The sequence below is a fragment of the Manis javanica genome, chromosome 16, assembly GCF_040802235.1.
Source record: "Manis javanica isolate MJ-LG chromosome 16, MJ_LKY, whole genome shotgun sequence".
NCBI classification, from domain to species: Eukaryota; Metazoa; Chordata; class Mammalia; order Pholidota; family Manidae; genus Manis; species Manis javanica.
In genome coordinates this window covers 43188178-43203520 of record NC_133171.1, presented here as the reverse complement: position 1 = coordinate 43203520, position 15343 = coordinate 43188178, and the positions used below count along the sequence as shown (strand labels likewise).

Here is a 15343-nt window from a genome sequence, read left to right as displayed (position 1 = left end):
CAGTTTTGAAAAATCCTCTCCAAAATATAAAATCTGAATAATGAGTAAAACTGACCTTTATTATTACTTGAGGCATTGGAAAGAACCCATTTCTGCCAGAACATGGTATCTGAGACTACTGAAAAAGAAAACCTTGACTATGAGGAAACTGGGCGCGCACACACACACACACACACACACACACACACACACACACTGAAACTGGCTAAAGTGAAAGATAACTAAAATAAGTCAACAACAGCCAGATAATGTAAGTGGATTCCAAGAATTAACACAATTTGAATTGAGGCCAGGATCCAGCAGGCCTAGGAATGTTACTACATCTATTTCATACTTGAAAAACTGCCCATCAAGGTCAAGCATCTTTGTGAAGGACACAGTGGAATCAAGGGCATACACCACCCCATGGGTTTACCATTACACATGTTTGCCTTATAAGACAACATTCTCCTTTCTCCAGATATCTACCTTTTGGAACAGTTGGCTGAGGCCTCACAGATCGACTTGCCTGTTTAAACTTCTTACCTATCTCACATAGTGTACAAAATCGGTTGGTAAATTAGGTCATCATTATATTTCCGCCTGGTGACATCCCTGGACCGACCGTTGTACCTCCCCATGCCAGGGGGCCGTGTCCTAGCACACCGCTGTCAGTACGTGCCCAGAGAAGCAGCAGGGGTTAGCAGCATGTGGCTTGGAGAGAGCCAGGCCAAGCAGTAAACATCAAGGGTATCATTTGACAGAACTACTCCAGTGCAGGGTTAAGAGAGAGAAATCACGTGTTTATGGATCGCCCGCACTGGCTTTCATGCTACAATGGCAGAGTTGGGTAGCTGTGACAGAGACTATGCACCACAAAGCTGAAAATATTTACTAAGTGACCCTTTCTGGAAAAATTTTGCAGGCCTCAACCTGGGCTACAGGAGCTCGAAGACTCTTCCCCCAGTACATGGTAAACTGCGGGAGGGTAGCATCCCTCGTTAGGGCCTCACACGGTGCTCAGTACAGAGTACAATCAAAGAATCCATTTTTAGAACTGAAAGGGACCTCAGACAGAATTTTGTCTTCTGTTAGAGATGAAGAAATGCAAAAACCGCCAGTCCAAAATAATAGAATGGCAGGAAGCAGAAGCAAACATCAAGTTTCCTGAACCCCATTGTATTGCTCTGTTAGTCAACAAATATTTGGTAAATATGGAATAAATGCCAAGATATGTATGAATTTATACAGCAATATCACTATTTGAGCATACAGTGTATGTCAGATATTATATATCTAGTTTATATGTACCTTATATCTATATTGTGTATAATATATATGGTATATATACACAGCAATAATAAAATGACAGCCACACAGGTCCCTTGTGGGAAACAGTCAGCCAAGAGGGGGGACCCATCTGATCTGTGACTTCAAAGTAACCACTCTCAGTTGGCTCCTGTCCTACTTGCTTAAGCCCAGCTGATGGAATTCAGCACCCAGCTCAGGCAGCAGAGCCGTGGCATGGCTGCCATTTACCTTCCACCCCTGGTCTCTTTTCCAGTTCCTTATAGACCATCCTTCCCCCACATCACAAATGCCTCCTCGCTGGGGCACATCTGATAACCTCTCCTTTCTCCCCCCTTGACTGATGTCTGTTTACATATGGGGAGGTACCCCTTCACTCCAAAGTGTTCACCAGATGGGCATTTCCACTGAGGGCTGTTTATCTCCCACTCCGGAATGAAAGGTGCCTCACCCTTGATAGCGTAATTCTTGGCACACAGGTAGAAAAATGTTTTTTGAAGAGCATTACGCTTAGATAAGCTTCAAACTGCCTTTTAAGGTCACCAGAAGGGACACTCCATCCATGGCTGTTCTCTAGTGGCACCCTGACTTTCCTGGTCAAGAGGAGCTCCTGGGATCCTGATAGGGGTGGAGAATATAGGGTCTCTCCTTCACCTGCTCCTCCCACAGCCTGTCCTGGCAGCAGGTCTGTTGAGGGGAGAGGTAAATGACACCCTCCCTCTTCTCTGCCGCAGCTTGGCAGGGACTGTCCCCTCAGGTCCTGCTCCTGAACTGAATGCCAAACCGTCCCTAATTGTACTGCAAAACTCTGCTTAGTGCCCCCCAATACCAGGTCCCTTGTCTGGAGCTCCCACAGCATTATACTCGCCTCTGGGTCATGGTTCTCATGCATGTCCATGTGCTCCCCTCCCTCTGCTCCCAGGCTGCAAGTTCTCCCAGGGCCCAACCATGTTGCCTGGTACACACTTTTCCCTGCCAGATCCCGGGGCCTGACATCTGGTAGACCTCCATAGCAGCTGCCACATAGAAAAGTGTATTTCAAGCAAGTATGACTTTAATTTTGTTCTTTTAAATGATCAATGTACGTTAAGAGTCGGTCATTCCTAGGTTTGAATCACAGCTCTACCACTTTCCATGGGACCCTGAGTAAAGACTTAACCTTTCCAAGCCCCAGATTTCCCATCTGTAAAACAATCGCAATATGCTTCTGCATGGTGTTATCACAGTAGGGATGCTGAATTAAATAGAAGGGGCTACCACAATGTCTAGAGCATCGTCAATGCGCAAAACATTGTATGTTTTACATTGCCTCCCAGAGTCTGCGGCCTTTGGCCATGTCCCATGCCTCACAGTGATTCAGAAAGGCCCTCACATGGGTGAGGCTGGGCCCATGGAGTGAACCCAGCCAACAGTTCTATTCTACATCCTGACTTCAGTCTGCTGTGTGGCATTATAATAGCCTAAGTTCTCTGGGCCTCAGTGTCCCATAGAAGGCTCCTTAGAAACTGCTGGAATCCCATGAGGATTCAATGAAATCCACTGAGTCCACAAATGATATTGCTAATTTTCTTTTGATTTCTTATTTTTCATCTTTGTAGTGCCCTCACAAATTGTCTGTAATTTCTTGTGTGTGTGTGTCTGTGCGTGACTCTATTATATATCTGCAAATGAGTCTGTTCCTCACTAGTGGAGTAAAGGCTGACTGGAGTGAACACAAGGCTTCTTTCATGTCAAGGGCTTAATCCTTGCAAAGATGAGCTTCAAAGCTTACCCTAAAATCCTGAGGCACTTCAGGCCAATGGTCAGCTCTTGGGTAAACTGGCAAGAGGACAAATCTGCCTTTGGAGGCTATCCCCACATTACACAACAGACGCTCCTTTAATCTCTGCCTCGATGGGGGTCCAGCACAGTACACACAGTGCCCAGGGGCACACAGTACTCCTGGTCTCTCTCTCCACCTCCTTCAGATCCTCTGCCCCTTCTGCAGACCTGATAAAGCAATCTTAGCTAGTGTAGCAGCTGGGGTCACAGCGTCCATGTGCACCTCATGCAGGAGAACACATATTTTAAAAAGGACCCCTGGGGGACATGGCTTACAAAGGGGTTGATCAAAGGATGGGAATTAATATTATTGGACAGAGAAGTGGGAAAGAGGCTTGAGAACCGGCAGGTCTTGCGGTGACTCTAACTCCCCCACCTGATCATTGCTCAGTTTGCCTAAGAGTAGAGACCTGACCTGACCTTGCATGAGTCACTGTGACCTCTGGGGAACTAAGCAAAGGCAGAGCCTACTATAGCTTGCCATTAAAAAATGGTTCTTGCTCTAGCACAAGTATGGACTCTGCCTGATCTCTTCAGACAGCTGGGAGGGTTGGGTGAAATGAGGCAATAGAACAGACTCTGATGCCCAGGGATGGCATCTGCAGCCAGCTGTACCACGTCCCAGCCCTGTGGCCTTAGTCAGGGGACTAGGCTCTCTGAGCTGGAGTTTCCTTATTTATAAACTGTGAGTAATAACAGAACCTACCCAGAGAACTCAAGGAGTTAACGGAAACAAGATGTTCGGACCAGCACATAGTCCCAGCTACTACTTTTCAGTTTCCAGACTTACTCTCTGATTTCTGAAAATGCAGAGGGGCCCACTGGACCAAAGAGGACTACAGAATGAGGGCTGATTTTCTCCTTTAAAAATCAGGTTAGCTCCCCTCTGTCTCTCTCACCCTCTGATCCACTGCCATCTCCTTAACTTTTCCCCACATTCTCCACTTCAAGCACCTTAAACACTGGGGATGGGGATCAATAGTTGGGCACAATAAAGCAAGCCAGTGACTGTTTTATAACTCCATAGGCCATGGGGCAGATTCTAAAATCAAGGGCTAATATTTAAGAAGACAGACATACTGTGCTTACTGGGGTGACCTGAGGGAAGCTGAAAGGCCCACTGCCCCTCCAATTTCCTTCCATGGTTGCCTATCACAGTTCCTTAAATGTCTGCCATTAGACAACTCACTTCTCTGGGTTTGGGATATTCACGTGGGCCTTTGTTAGGTTGTGAGCAGTGTTCCCATAATGGGCCATGCATCTGAATCACTTGGGCACTGGTTAATTACAGATGCCCGGGGCCCCCTTCCCTGCGCACTCTGAGTGATAAGTACATGCTAAGGAAGTGTCCCAGGTGGTTCTTATGATCATGCAGGGCTGGGCAACCCTGTTCTGGTGTAAACTCTCGTGTCTGGAATGAGGATTTCCAGGTTTCTCCCTCAGCTTGTGCAGAAGAACACAGAGTGAAGATCCCAGCAGGTCACTTTGTCTATGAGCAGGATTAAATCTCTTCTCTCCTCACAGGGACTCTAAGAGGATAAAATCAGATAAGAGACTCCACAGTGTTTCAAAAACTGTAAGGCCACATAAGGAACCATTTTAAGGGAGAATGGGAAATAAGATTGGGAAAGGGGATGCAGGCTGGCTGAAGTAACAGGCTAAAGCAGTTGATCGAGCAGGTAGAAGAGTGGTTTGTAGTAAAGAGAGTATTCTAGGAGGAGGAAGCTATTGGTATCCGACATGGCAGACAGGAGGTGAGAGAGGCTGAGGCAGGGTGCCATCTTGGGGGTGATGAGGCGGTACAGTGGTTGAAAACAAAAATATAACTCATTTCTAGGGTAGGGACTGGTGTTTTGTTGCCAAACCTGCTTCCTTCTTTTCCTGGGAGGGCAGCTAGCTAACACCTGAGTTCTGGACGATGGAAAATGGTTGGACGTGGTTTGTCCATCTCTAGGCAGGAACCTGCAGACCACCCGTGGGATCCTTCCCCTGTGCTGGATGAAGGCAGAGCCCAGCAGAGGAGCGGCAGCCCCAGGGGGTGGCAGGGCTACAGAGAGGAAGCACCCCGAATGGGAAGACTGTTCACTCAACACTGCACTGAGTTATGATGTGAACAAGTTGAAGCACTGTTGCTTCAGCAGTGGGCGCCTACTGACCAGCACCACGTCTTATATTTGAACAATGAAAACTCAAGTTTATAAATGGAATGCATGCTTCTTATCTTATTTCACCCTTTTAATATCCTGCCAGACAGGTCAGATCTGTATTATGCTCCTTAAGTACCCAAATGAGGAGAGGTCACATAACTTTTCCCACGTGGCTCCTCTCTCCTGGAGTCCTGTGGTCAGGCCCTGCCCCTCATTCCCACTGGAAAAATCTGAGGCATTTGTGATAAAAGACCACAGGCACATGGCTCCTTTGGTTCCTAAGGCAAATGATAAAGACACCGTGGATCCTAGATTTTATGAGCAGACTTCAAAATGCCACAGGACCCAAAAAGGACAAGTGAGATTGCCTACCCCACCCACTGACCCCCACTGTGTTTACGGGAATCCTGCTCACTGTCAGCGTTGGGAACCAGAGGCATACACCGAGGGGAGAGAAGCCTTGAGCTGAATCGAGAAACCTATATCTGTTGCCATGACAACCTCCCAAACTGGATTTTTAAGAGACAGTAACTGGGACGTGGTTTTCACTTCCTCTTTATTCTAAGTAATGGATTCCCAGCTGGACTCTATTCACTACAACCTCCTTTACATTTTGTGTTATTTCTCCAGTCTGATACTTGGTTTTTTCCCCCTTACCACAAAATAATAATAAACAGAAGTAGAAACATCATCTTAAGGTCCATAGAGGTTGGTATCGGGTGTAGAAGAACCAGCCCCAAACTTCTACGTGTTACAGCCAATGGGTGACCCAAAACACACTGCAAAGACATCCCACTTCAAACTATCTCTCTTCAGATGCAACAGGGCCAGGAACACCATCTTCAGGTAATTAAGTACTTAGCTCTCTTATAAAACAGAATTGCCCCACCAGCAGGCAGTAGCACATGCAGTCTTCTACATTATAAGTAAGTGTCCAAAATGGTCAGCCTGCCAGCAGATGTGCCTCGTGATTTGACCCTAACTTACATTTCTGTCCCCCTTCCAAGATCTCTGGAAACTTCTTTGCCACAGCTAAGCAGAACTCTGAGTTCTTCTGGGACACATCCTGGCATTTCTTGCCTCTGAGCTGTTGTTCACGCAGTAGCCCTCATCTAGGACAGTACATTTATGTCTTCCCTCTCTTTGCTTCTTCATCAGCTTTGCTGAACCCTCTTGTGTCTCACTACTCCCTCTGAAACGTGCACTTCCTAAAGCACGGTCCCCGTCTCTCTGCTCCTTCTTCGTGCTCCCATCTCCAGAGAACTTTTCCTTCAACTGTAGCGCTAAGCAGAACCACAAATTCATGTCACCAGCCCTGACCTTCCTCTCATTCTGTGCTGATTTTCCAGCATTTCTATGGACATCTGCCTTAACTGGCTTGCCATCACCTCAAATGACTGTTCTAAAACCAGATGATTCTCATTAATAGCAACTTGCTGGCTCACAGCTCTGTTTTTATGATAGATTCATAGGGTTTCAGGGTTAAAAGGAACCGTGAAGCTCCTGCTCAATTAGTTTATCTGCACTCAATCCATTTACAAGGTCTTAGACAGCAATGGCGCATTGCCACACCAAATATGGAAACCAGTCTCTTCAGAGGTGCGTTTACCAAGGAAGCGCTTCAGCATCCCTCCTAAACTAGAGCCTTCTTCCAAATCCTGTGCGCACTCTTGTCTCCGCATCATTCTCCCTCAGCTAACTCCTCCTCCTCGCCTCGCTTATCGTCGCCTCACAACAGGAACACTGGTGAATCTTCCTCAGGGGCCTCTGCTCAAGGCTCTCTTGATTCTACCATAGTCACAGGGACTTCAGTCATTAGAGGAATGGTAAAAACAGCCACAGCTCACATTTTATCTCACTCCTCCCCCTTTAATCCATAGAGGATGTATCCTAAATTACTGGCTTGTGAATTTACCAAAGAGGGGTCAGGCTAGATGACTTCTAAGAGGTTTCGTCCATATCAGAAATTTCATGATTTTTATGATTGTTGATCCCATTTTAGTGAAGGAGAAACCTGGTCTTCAAAAAAGTCACTCAACCAATATGTGGCAGAGCAGGACTTGGAATGGAGGTGTTCTTACCTGGACCTTATTAATCGTCTTACCACATCGTGCAAAACAACCTATGAACCTTTCCAAACAGGAGAAAAACAAGCTCCTACCCTTTGTAGAAACTTCTGGTTGCTCCCCATAACTTACAAGGGGGAAAAAAAACCCTTAGATGCCATTCAAAACCTCTTCTCGCTATTATCATTATTGTTCTCTGTCTTATTCCCAAGTGTGCCCCTCTATATGCCATTCTCTGCAGCCAGCCTTGTGTACCCACTGAGCCCTAAACATCCTCAGTCCTTACTGTTGCTGGGCCTGATGTGGTTGCCCACTCCTAACTTCTCTGTCAATCCTAATCATTCTTCAAAGCACAACTACCCTCAAATTACACTTGGAGTCCTTGGGCCACAGTGGTTCCTACATCTGCACCCTCATTTAGTTTCCTGTCACTCACATGGGGCTCATGCTCATTTGCATTATCACCTCTCAGCCACAGGTTCGTTGGCTACTGGGTCTCCATCTTCTCTGATCTCCACCCCTGCTCTTCAGCTTTTACAGAGCCTGGCACCAAGCAGGCGGTTCTGTAAACATGTTTAGTAATTGATTGATTGTTTCTATTCCTGAACTACCTAAATTCTTTATCTTACCGATACCTCCTTCATGCCTAGTTTTTCAAATTATTTGTCACTCCTGTATCATAAAAAAGTTACAAAGGAATGAAAGCAAGTTATAAAAGAAAGGTCGAGAGCATTCCTTTCCTCCCTTTCCTGGTTTATTTGTGGTCACTCTGGGGTGATTCATGAAAATAAGTATATTTGCCTAAGCCTAGCACTTTATATGAAATGCTTCGAGTGGGGGCTGGACTTCATCTTGCCCTTTGGATGCACCACTAGGTGGGTTCAGTCCACCCTGCCCATGGTCTGGGGTAGTGGTTCTTAGTCTTTGATAAATCCCCAAATCACCCAGGCGGAGCTTTTTAAGGCTGTCTGGGCCTCACCCTGACTCCCTGAATCTGAGTCTCTGGAGGCAGGGCCTGAGCACGTCCAAGGGAAGGAGCAGGGGAGGGACTTTTTCATGCCCCAGAGGCTGAGGCACCCTCAGCCTAGCCACTGCCCACTAGGAGTGCTACAGCAAAGGTCATTCAAAGAATCTTCACATGCTGGTGGAGCTAGCGGGTGTTTCTAGAAGTTAGCAACTCCATTTCTTTTACCCACAAAAGACTCATTTCATTTCTGACAGCAGACTATCTATGTAATTTATTCTTAAAGGATTTCACATCTCAGAAATAAGATACTCCTTGAATAAACATATGAGTTTCCAAAGTGCATTCTCACTCAGGCAGCTGGCAGAGAACTTTCTGCAGGAGTTGGGGCTGACCTCTAAGAAACAAGCAGGGTTGGATCCAAGCTGTCCTGGGTGGAGAGAACCCTTTAACTGACTCACATCTTCAGGGAACTCATGCTTAACCACTTTGCTCCTTCACTGTTTCTAGTCTTCTAGCTTGATGAAAAAGACAATGAAGGGTGTCTCCTGGGTAATGGTTTTAAAAATTACCAGATACTGAGGGTCTATTATGTGTTTCCTCTAGTCCAGGTACATGAGAGGCATAAAGATGTGTGTATGTCTCCTTTAAGAGCAAACATGGTATGCAGGGTTGCAAGGCTGCCGGGGAGGCAGGGGGAACATCTGCACTGAAAGCCCAGGGGTCCTCTTGGAACCAAAGGACCCAGACTCCAGAGCCTTCCTGTTCATCTAAGGTACAAAGTTGCAGGCTCCTGGGAGGCTCTGCCCGGAGCCCAGTGACAGGAAACGGAAGGAAGTCTCTGAAGTAGCATTTCCACTGAGCAGAAAGGAGAGTGGCGCCCCCAGGGGCACCCCCAGGGCCCAGAGCCCGGAGCTATGTGGGAGATCCCTTGGATGAGGGAGCAACTGACAGGAGGCATCAACTTCCCCTGAGCGTGAAGAACCCAGCGATTGGTTGGTCAGGGGGCTGCACCCGCCCTGCGGTCAGTCAGGCTGACCACTTCAGACCCTGGCCTCTGGGGGCCTCCAGTTCACGCAGCAGTAGCCTCTTGAGAGGCGACCGGGTCCAGGGACAGTTGGTTGATCCGCGCTCCAGCTCCCAGGGGTCTGCGCCTGAGATCTAGCAGCAAGGCAGGAGCAGACAGGACTGAGTTTCTGACTACTTGGCACACCAAGGGAAGGAAAGTCAAGGGCTTGGCTTCTCACTAATTGGGCTACGATGCGCCTGCAAGGGAGGCTTCCCTTTTACCCCAGATTCATACACAGCTTATTCAGTGCCCACATCAACCCCACAAAATACATACTGCCATTATCAACATCGTACTGGTGAGAACACCGTGTCCCAAAGAAGACAAGTAGTGACTCTGTGGCATCTTACTACACTGATGGACAGTGACTTCAGGGGGGTTTGGGGGAGACTTGATAATATGGATGATTGGAGTAACCACAATGTTTTTCATGTGAAACCTTCATAAGAGTGTATATCAATGATACCTCAATAAATGAATAAATAAATAAACAAAAAAGAAAACCATGCCCCACAGAGCCACAAGCAGCCTGTCCTAGCACACAGCTGGTGACCCATAAGCCTGACACCCAAAGCCACACTCTCCCTCTGCACCCCAAGCTGCCACCAACATAGGCCCAGTACCCGGCAGCCCAAGGGACCAAGAATGAAAAGCTTTTCACCTCACTGTCTAAGTCAATCAACTATTTGCCTGGGTGGAATGAGGCAGCCAGTACGCAGAGGGAACAACACAAGTTGGCAGGGAAGCAGAAGCTGACCCCACTGACAATGGCCTTCGGCAGCTGCAGACCCACCGCCCTCACTCCCACCCCTGCCATGGCATCTGAGATGTGCATCGGCTGACCTCTGACACTAGCACTACCACGGATGTGTTACAGGAAAAGACACACTGACTGGCACAGCAGGGAAGATCAATTTGTGTATTAGATTATTGATCACACATTAAAACGTAGAGGTAGAGGGAAAGAAATACATCTGCTTAATGTGGCTAAGCAAACATCAAAAACCTAATGATCCCGTGCTTAGGAGGGCTCCCCAAGGTGACTAGGCAGCTGGGGGGCAGCAGGGATGTGGGCAGGAGCACCACAGGATTTAATCCTGTCTGTTCTGGAACCAGATAATGAAGCTGTGGGTCACCACGACTTGACCCTTCACCACTGTCAGAGCCTTTGGGTCACTCAGTAAATGAAACGACTAGTCACTTCCATCAGGCAGTCAGCAGACTCTGTGTCCTTCCCCCATGCTGAGCAGGTGATTATTTAACTAGACCGACCCCATGCACTGACTGTTCTGGAGTCCTGTGGGTAGGGCTTTATCACCCATCAGCATCTGTTAGCTGAGCACCCACTGGGTACAAACTCTCTCTCCACAACGCTCCTGATCATGGTGCCCTGAGGCCATTAGAAGCTCTGGACCCTAACCCGCACCAGCAAGGCCACCTTTTCAGCAGTAGCAGAAGTTGCCTGCCCTCCGACCTGCCTCTGATTATGCCTCAGTGGCTCTCCCGCAGAGCCACATACTGGAGTCACCTGGGGGTAGAGGTTTAAAATACTGTTTCTGGGTCCCACCACAGAGACTTCTTTCTATGTAATTGGCTTGGGGAGCAGCCTGGCATCCAGAGTTTGGAAATCTCCCCAAATGATTTGAATATGTAACCAAGGCTGAGAACCAGAGCTTTCTGCTGAAACTCACGCCCATCCGTGGCCCTGAGAGACATCTGTAGCAAATGGTCTACTGTCATTACTTCACCTTGGTGGCTTTCTACATCTGTGGTCCGGGGGTGGTCCTGGGGCTGGAAGAATCAGTTCAGATGGGGAGAACGTCTTGACCTAACACATCATCAGCACAGGCTGTTTGCCTTCCCAAATCACTTTCCCTTTTGCTTTCACTTCCTTGTTCTTTCTTTCAGTAAACCGCCCTCCCTGCCACTGTCAATCCTCTAACCCATTGTCTTCCTTTTGTGATCAAAGTCCAAGCATGTATGACCTCATTTATTCTCAAAATAGCCCTGTGCGTGAGGAAGGAGCCAGGTTTTCGTTTCCTAACGCAAATCAGGGATCTGCAGATCAAGAAAGGTTCTAGCTGCCATGGAATTCATATCATTATTTGACCTCAATGTGTTTACAGCGGTTTTCAGTGTCCAAATCACTTTCATCTACTTGTTCCTGCAGAATACTCATAGCAAGTCTGTGGTGACAGTATTTTCACGACCAGGATGGTCACTCATCCTGATTTGCCCTGAACAACCCGTTACACCTGCTGTCCCCGCCTAATTACGGGGGCACCCCCACCTTCGCTGTCTAACCAAGTGTCTTGGTTTGAACAATAAATTATACGGCCACCGTATGCATAGCCACCCTCTTATTTTAAGAGGAGGTCATTGAGACTCATAGAAGTTAAGTAATTTGTTCAGAGTCATTCAGCTAATTAGAGGCAGAGACAAGACTTGATCACGTCCTATGTCTCTAAACCTCTGCTCCATCTACAGGTATTGTGGAACACTAGCATCAGAGCTCATTTGCTCAAACCTTTTGCATTACAGATGAAGAAACTAAAAACATGGGGGTGTGATCTCTTAAAAGTCACTATGGGAATGTTCTCTGGAAGGGTCAGACTTGGGGTGCAGAGCAAGAAGGAGCACATTCCGGGACAACGTTCTCTGGCCACAGTAATAAGTCATCAGTAATTGTTATCTTGGATGCCACCTGAGAGCATACTGTGGCAAAAGAAGGTGCAGGCCCGACTTATGGGTGTTTGGAAAAGAAAGAGTAAGAGATTTTGAGACTAACCTACTGGCCTTGAGGACTGGATCTGAATGTTATTTGCTGTGTACCTCTGGGCATGTCACATACCTTCTCTGAGCCCCATGTGTTATTCAACTGTAAAACAAGACTAAATATCATTTTTAACTTCCCTAGGTTGATAAAACAGAGCAAACAGCTGTTCTCCAAGGGCATTAAGTCTAACGAGGTCTCTGTGAGTCATATTTATCTGTTTTCTTCTTCATGTTTCACATGAGTGAACCAAAGCTCATGACCAAGGTTGCTGGGGATCCAACAAGATAAGGTATTTGAATGTGCTTCATAAATCCTAACGTGCTGCCATTGATTATTATATCGTCATCAGCCTTAGTAGTAGTAACAGTGCTTATCAACTGAGGTGGGCCAGAATCACAGGTCCTTGAAACTCCCTGGGTGACTGAGGTTTTGAAAGACACACCAGAGGACAGGCAGGATTGAGGGTGTTCCCTTCATGGAGTTTTGAACATGCCCATCTCACAACTCCTACTGGGTGGTGAGGCCCAGCCTGCCTGGGAGGCTTCCTGGGAACCAGTCCGCCTGGCCCCAAGCACCTCAGGTGCCTGACCCCTTCAACAAGAAGGCCTTTCCTCTTAGGGAGCCATACAGTGAAGACAAATATCAAACTCTGGGAATATCTGATTCTGAAAATCAGGGCATTGCTTCTCTAAAATGAAACCATTTGAAGCCTGGGCAGCATCTGTATTTCACAGGCATTTATAGCCTTTATGTGTCCCTGTAAATGATAACTACCGATTAGAGGCTCAAAAAAAAGGCTTTCCTATCTGATTTTTTGGTCTCCCTATGGATCTGATTTCCGAGCTGCCTGTGAAGACCTGCATGACTCTCATGGATTGCTTTCCATTAGGGGAAAAAACAGGTGACATAACAAGCATTTCAGAATTCTTTGCGGGCACTGGGGCTGTGCCGTGAACTTTTTGTATAAACGAAGCAAAGCTTCAAAGCTGCCAACACAAAATTCCAAAGGTGCAGGTAGAATTGGTTTCCACGCCTTGCAGTGGGGCAAAGGGCTCCTTTAGCTCTAAAGGGTCAATTTGTGTTTCAGTTTTCAGGAACTTGACACTGCGAAACTGCTTGCTCCCAGGGAATCAGAGCGAGTCCTAGAATAGCTTCCTTCAAGGAGAGCAGCAAAACTCGTGGCTTTGTCAAAGCTCTCCTTATTCATTCCCTAGGCCACCGGCCTGGACACTGAGGCTCAGGCCCAGCCTTGGAGGGACAAGTCCTCTTAAATTACCTGGTTCTGCCGGAGGACCTGGAAATCCTGCCCAGAGGGGTTCTGGAAACCAAATGAGACTGACAGAAACCATATTTTAGGAAAGAGAGGAAAAAGACCAAGGAAAATTAGTGCCACTGAATGACACATGTGATTTTTATGGATAATTTTGGAAAACAAACACAAAGAATTGTAAAACCCAGACCAAGAAATTAAACAACCCTTTGCAGTAGGCTGGACCAACTGTGAAAGGGGACAGACCACTTCTCAAGTGTAAAATAAGTCACAACTAATTTTATATCTTTAGGCATCAAAAACTACCTAGGACCAAAGGGTTGCTATCAAGATTTACAGTTTTTGTGAAAATCTATGTGTTTAATCAGCTTGTAGATAAGGATCATTTGACCAAAATAACATCTTCCCCATGCCAGGGATTATAGGGCACTTTTCAAACTCAGCCAGGAGGCCCCTGACGCGCATTAAGGACTCTCCCCTTCTCAGTTACCTGCGGATTTCTAGGGAAACCTTGCATTCTAAGGTTGTTTCCCCCTTTGTGAAAGGCCCAGGCGCCCAGGCAGCCTGCCCCCTCCCCCTCCCCACAAGTCCTGGCGACTCGGCACAGTCCTGGAGGCAACTCCTGCCGCCTCAGGTTTCCACGCTTCTGCGGTGTCGGCACGGAGGACCGATCAAATGTTTCTTTATTACACCAGCGGTTGGGGAAATGCTGCCTGGGCCTCCAGCCTTCCTCCTACAGGTTGCAAGTGAAGTGCAACAGCTTTGACGTTAGACTGTTTCTGCCCAGAGAGAAGCGAGTTAATTCAGTTAATTTAATTTTTTCACTGTGCCCCTTCATCCTAGTCTGTCCCCAGGTTGGTCGGGATATTTTCCCTATAGTCAAACCCTTAGCATTTCCTGATTCTACCCGGCTGAGGCATGATGGTAACAGTAACAATAATGTCCGCGAATGGCCTGTTTGTTTTCTGCTTCGCAGGTCGCAAAGCAAGAAAACATCTTTTGTTTGCTTTGATTTTTCTTGTAGTAGTTCTGAGTAAAAAAAATAGGTGATTTTAAGAAATGTGGTTTTGGCTTTGCCCAACATAATGCTATCAGTAATGGGTGTTTTCTTTTCTCTGCCTCCCCTCTCCTGATCCCCCGTCTTTCCAGTTTTAGAAGTAAAGGTTCACGGTTCCAGCCGGGTTCCTGCCATCTCCCTACACTGGAGATGCCCTTGAGGACAAGCCCAAATCGCGCCAGGCAGGGCTCCGAACCCGCAGCAAAGACTGCCGGTCCTGTGGCGGGTTTGACAAACTGCCGGTCAAGTCTGCAAGAGGACAGCCACCTGCCAGATCGCACTGACTGCGTTCACCAGCGAGCCCCGGAGCGAGGCTCTCTGGCTGCAAAAAGGCCCCCCGGGGGACCGAAAGGGCTCGGCTGCGCTCCCTGGGGACCCAGCTCGGTCCGCGCCCAGGCACGTGGGCCCGGCTGGAGGCGCCGCAGGTGCGCCGGGCGCCGGGAGGGACGCCAACCTACCTTCACGAAGAGTTCGATCTCGGGGTCCCTATCGTCCCCGTTCGCCGTCGCCGAGTCCATCATGCTGCCTGCGCCCGGGGCCAGCGTTCCTGGCCGGGGAGGCGCCACCTCTGCGGCGTCCGGGGCCCGAGCTCTGCGCCCCTGCTGCGCGGCTCCCTTCTTCAAAGCGGCGTTCAATTATTTTTTTCTTTAAATGTATTTCTTAAGCCCGGAGCAGCTGTGTGTGAGAGCTCAGTCCCGGGTGCTCACATGAAAGGGGCAGAGTTCAGGAAGGGACAGGAGGCCAAGGGGGTAAGGTGGGTTCAGGGGATGGCAGCAGGTCCCGGGAGTAACAAGTGCCGGGCTGCGGGTAGGTGTCACAGGATCCGCGCCCGTCAGCGATCCTGCCGTCGCCTTCAACACGCCCAAAATAGCCGAAGGCCGCGGGG

The 15343-nt window shown here is 48.0% G+C and overlaps 1 protein-coding gene across 4 annotated transcripts in view; it reads right to left on the bottom strand.

The window, feature by feature from the left end:
- LOC108409032 (chloride intracellular channel protein 5) overlaps nt 1–15286 on the bottom strand; it is a 144291-nt gene extending 129005 nt beyond the window's left edge. Inside the window, exon 1 of one of the 4 annotated variants that reach the window (XM_037016414.2) lies at nt 14916–15286. In XM_037016414.2, coding sequence (XP_036872309.2) covers nt 14916–14978 — 63 coding nt within the window. In that variant the 5' untranslated portion in view covers nt 14979–15286. The remainder of the gene's footprint in view (nt 1–14915) is intronic. The other 3 variants (XM_073224789.1, XM_017679360.3, XM_017679358.3) reach the window with 3 other exon arrangements.
- Between the last annotated feature and the right edge of the window lie 57 nt (nt 15287–15343).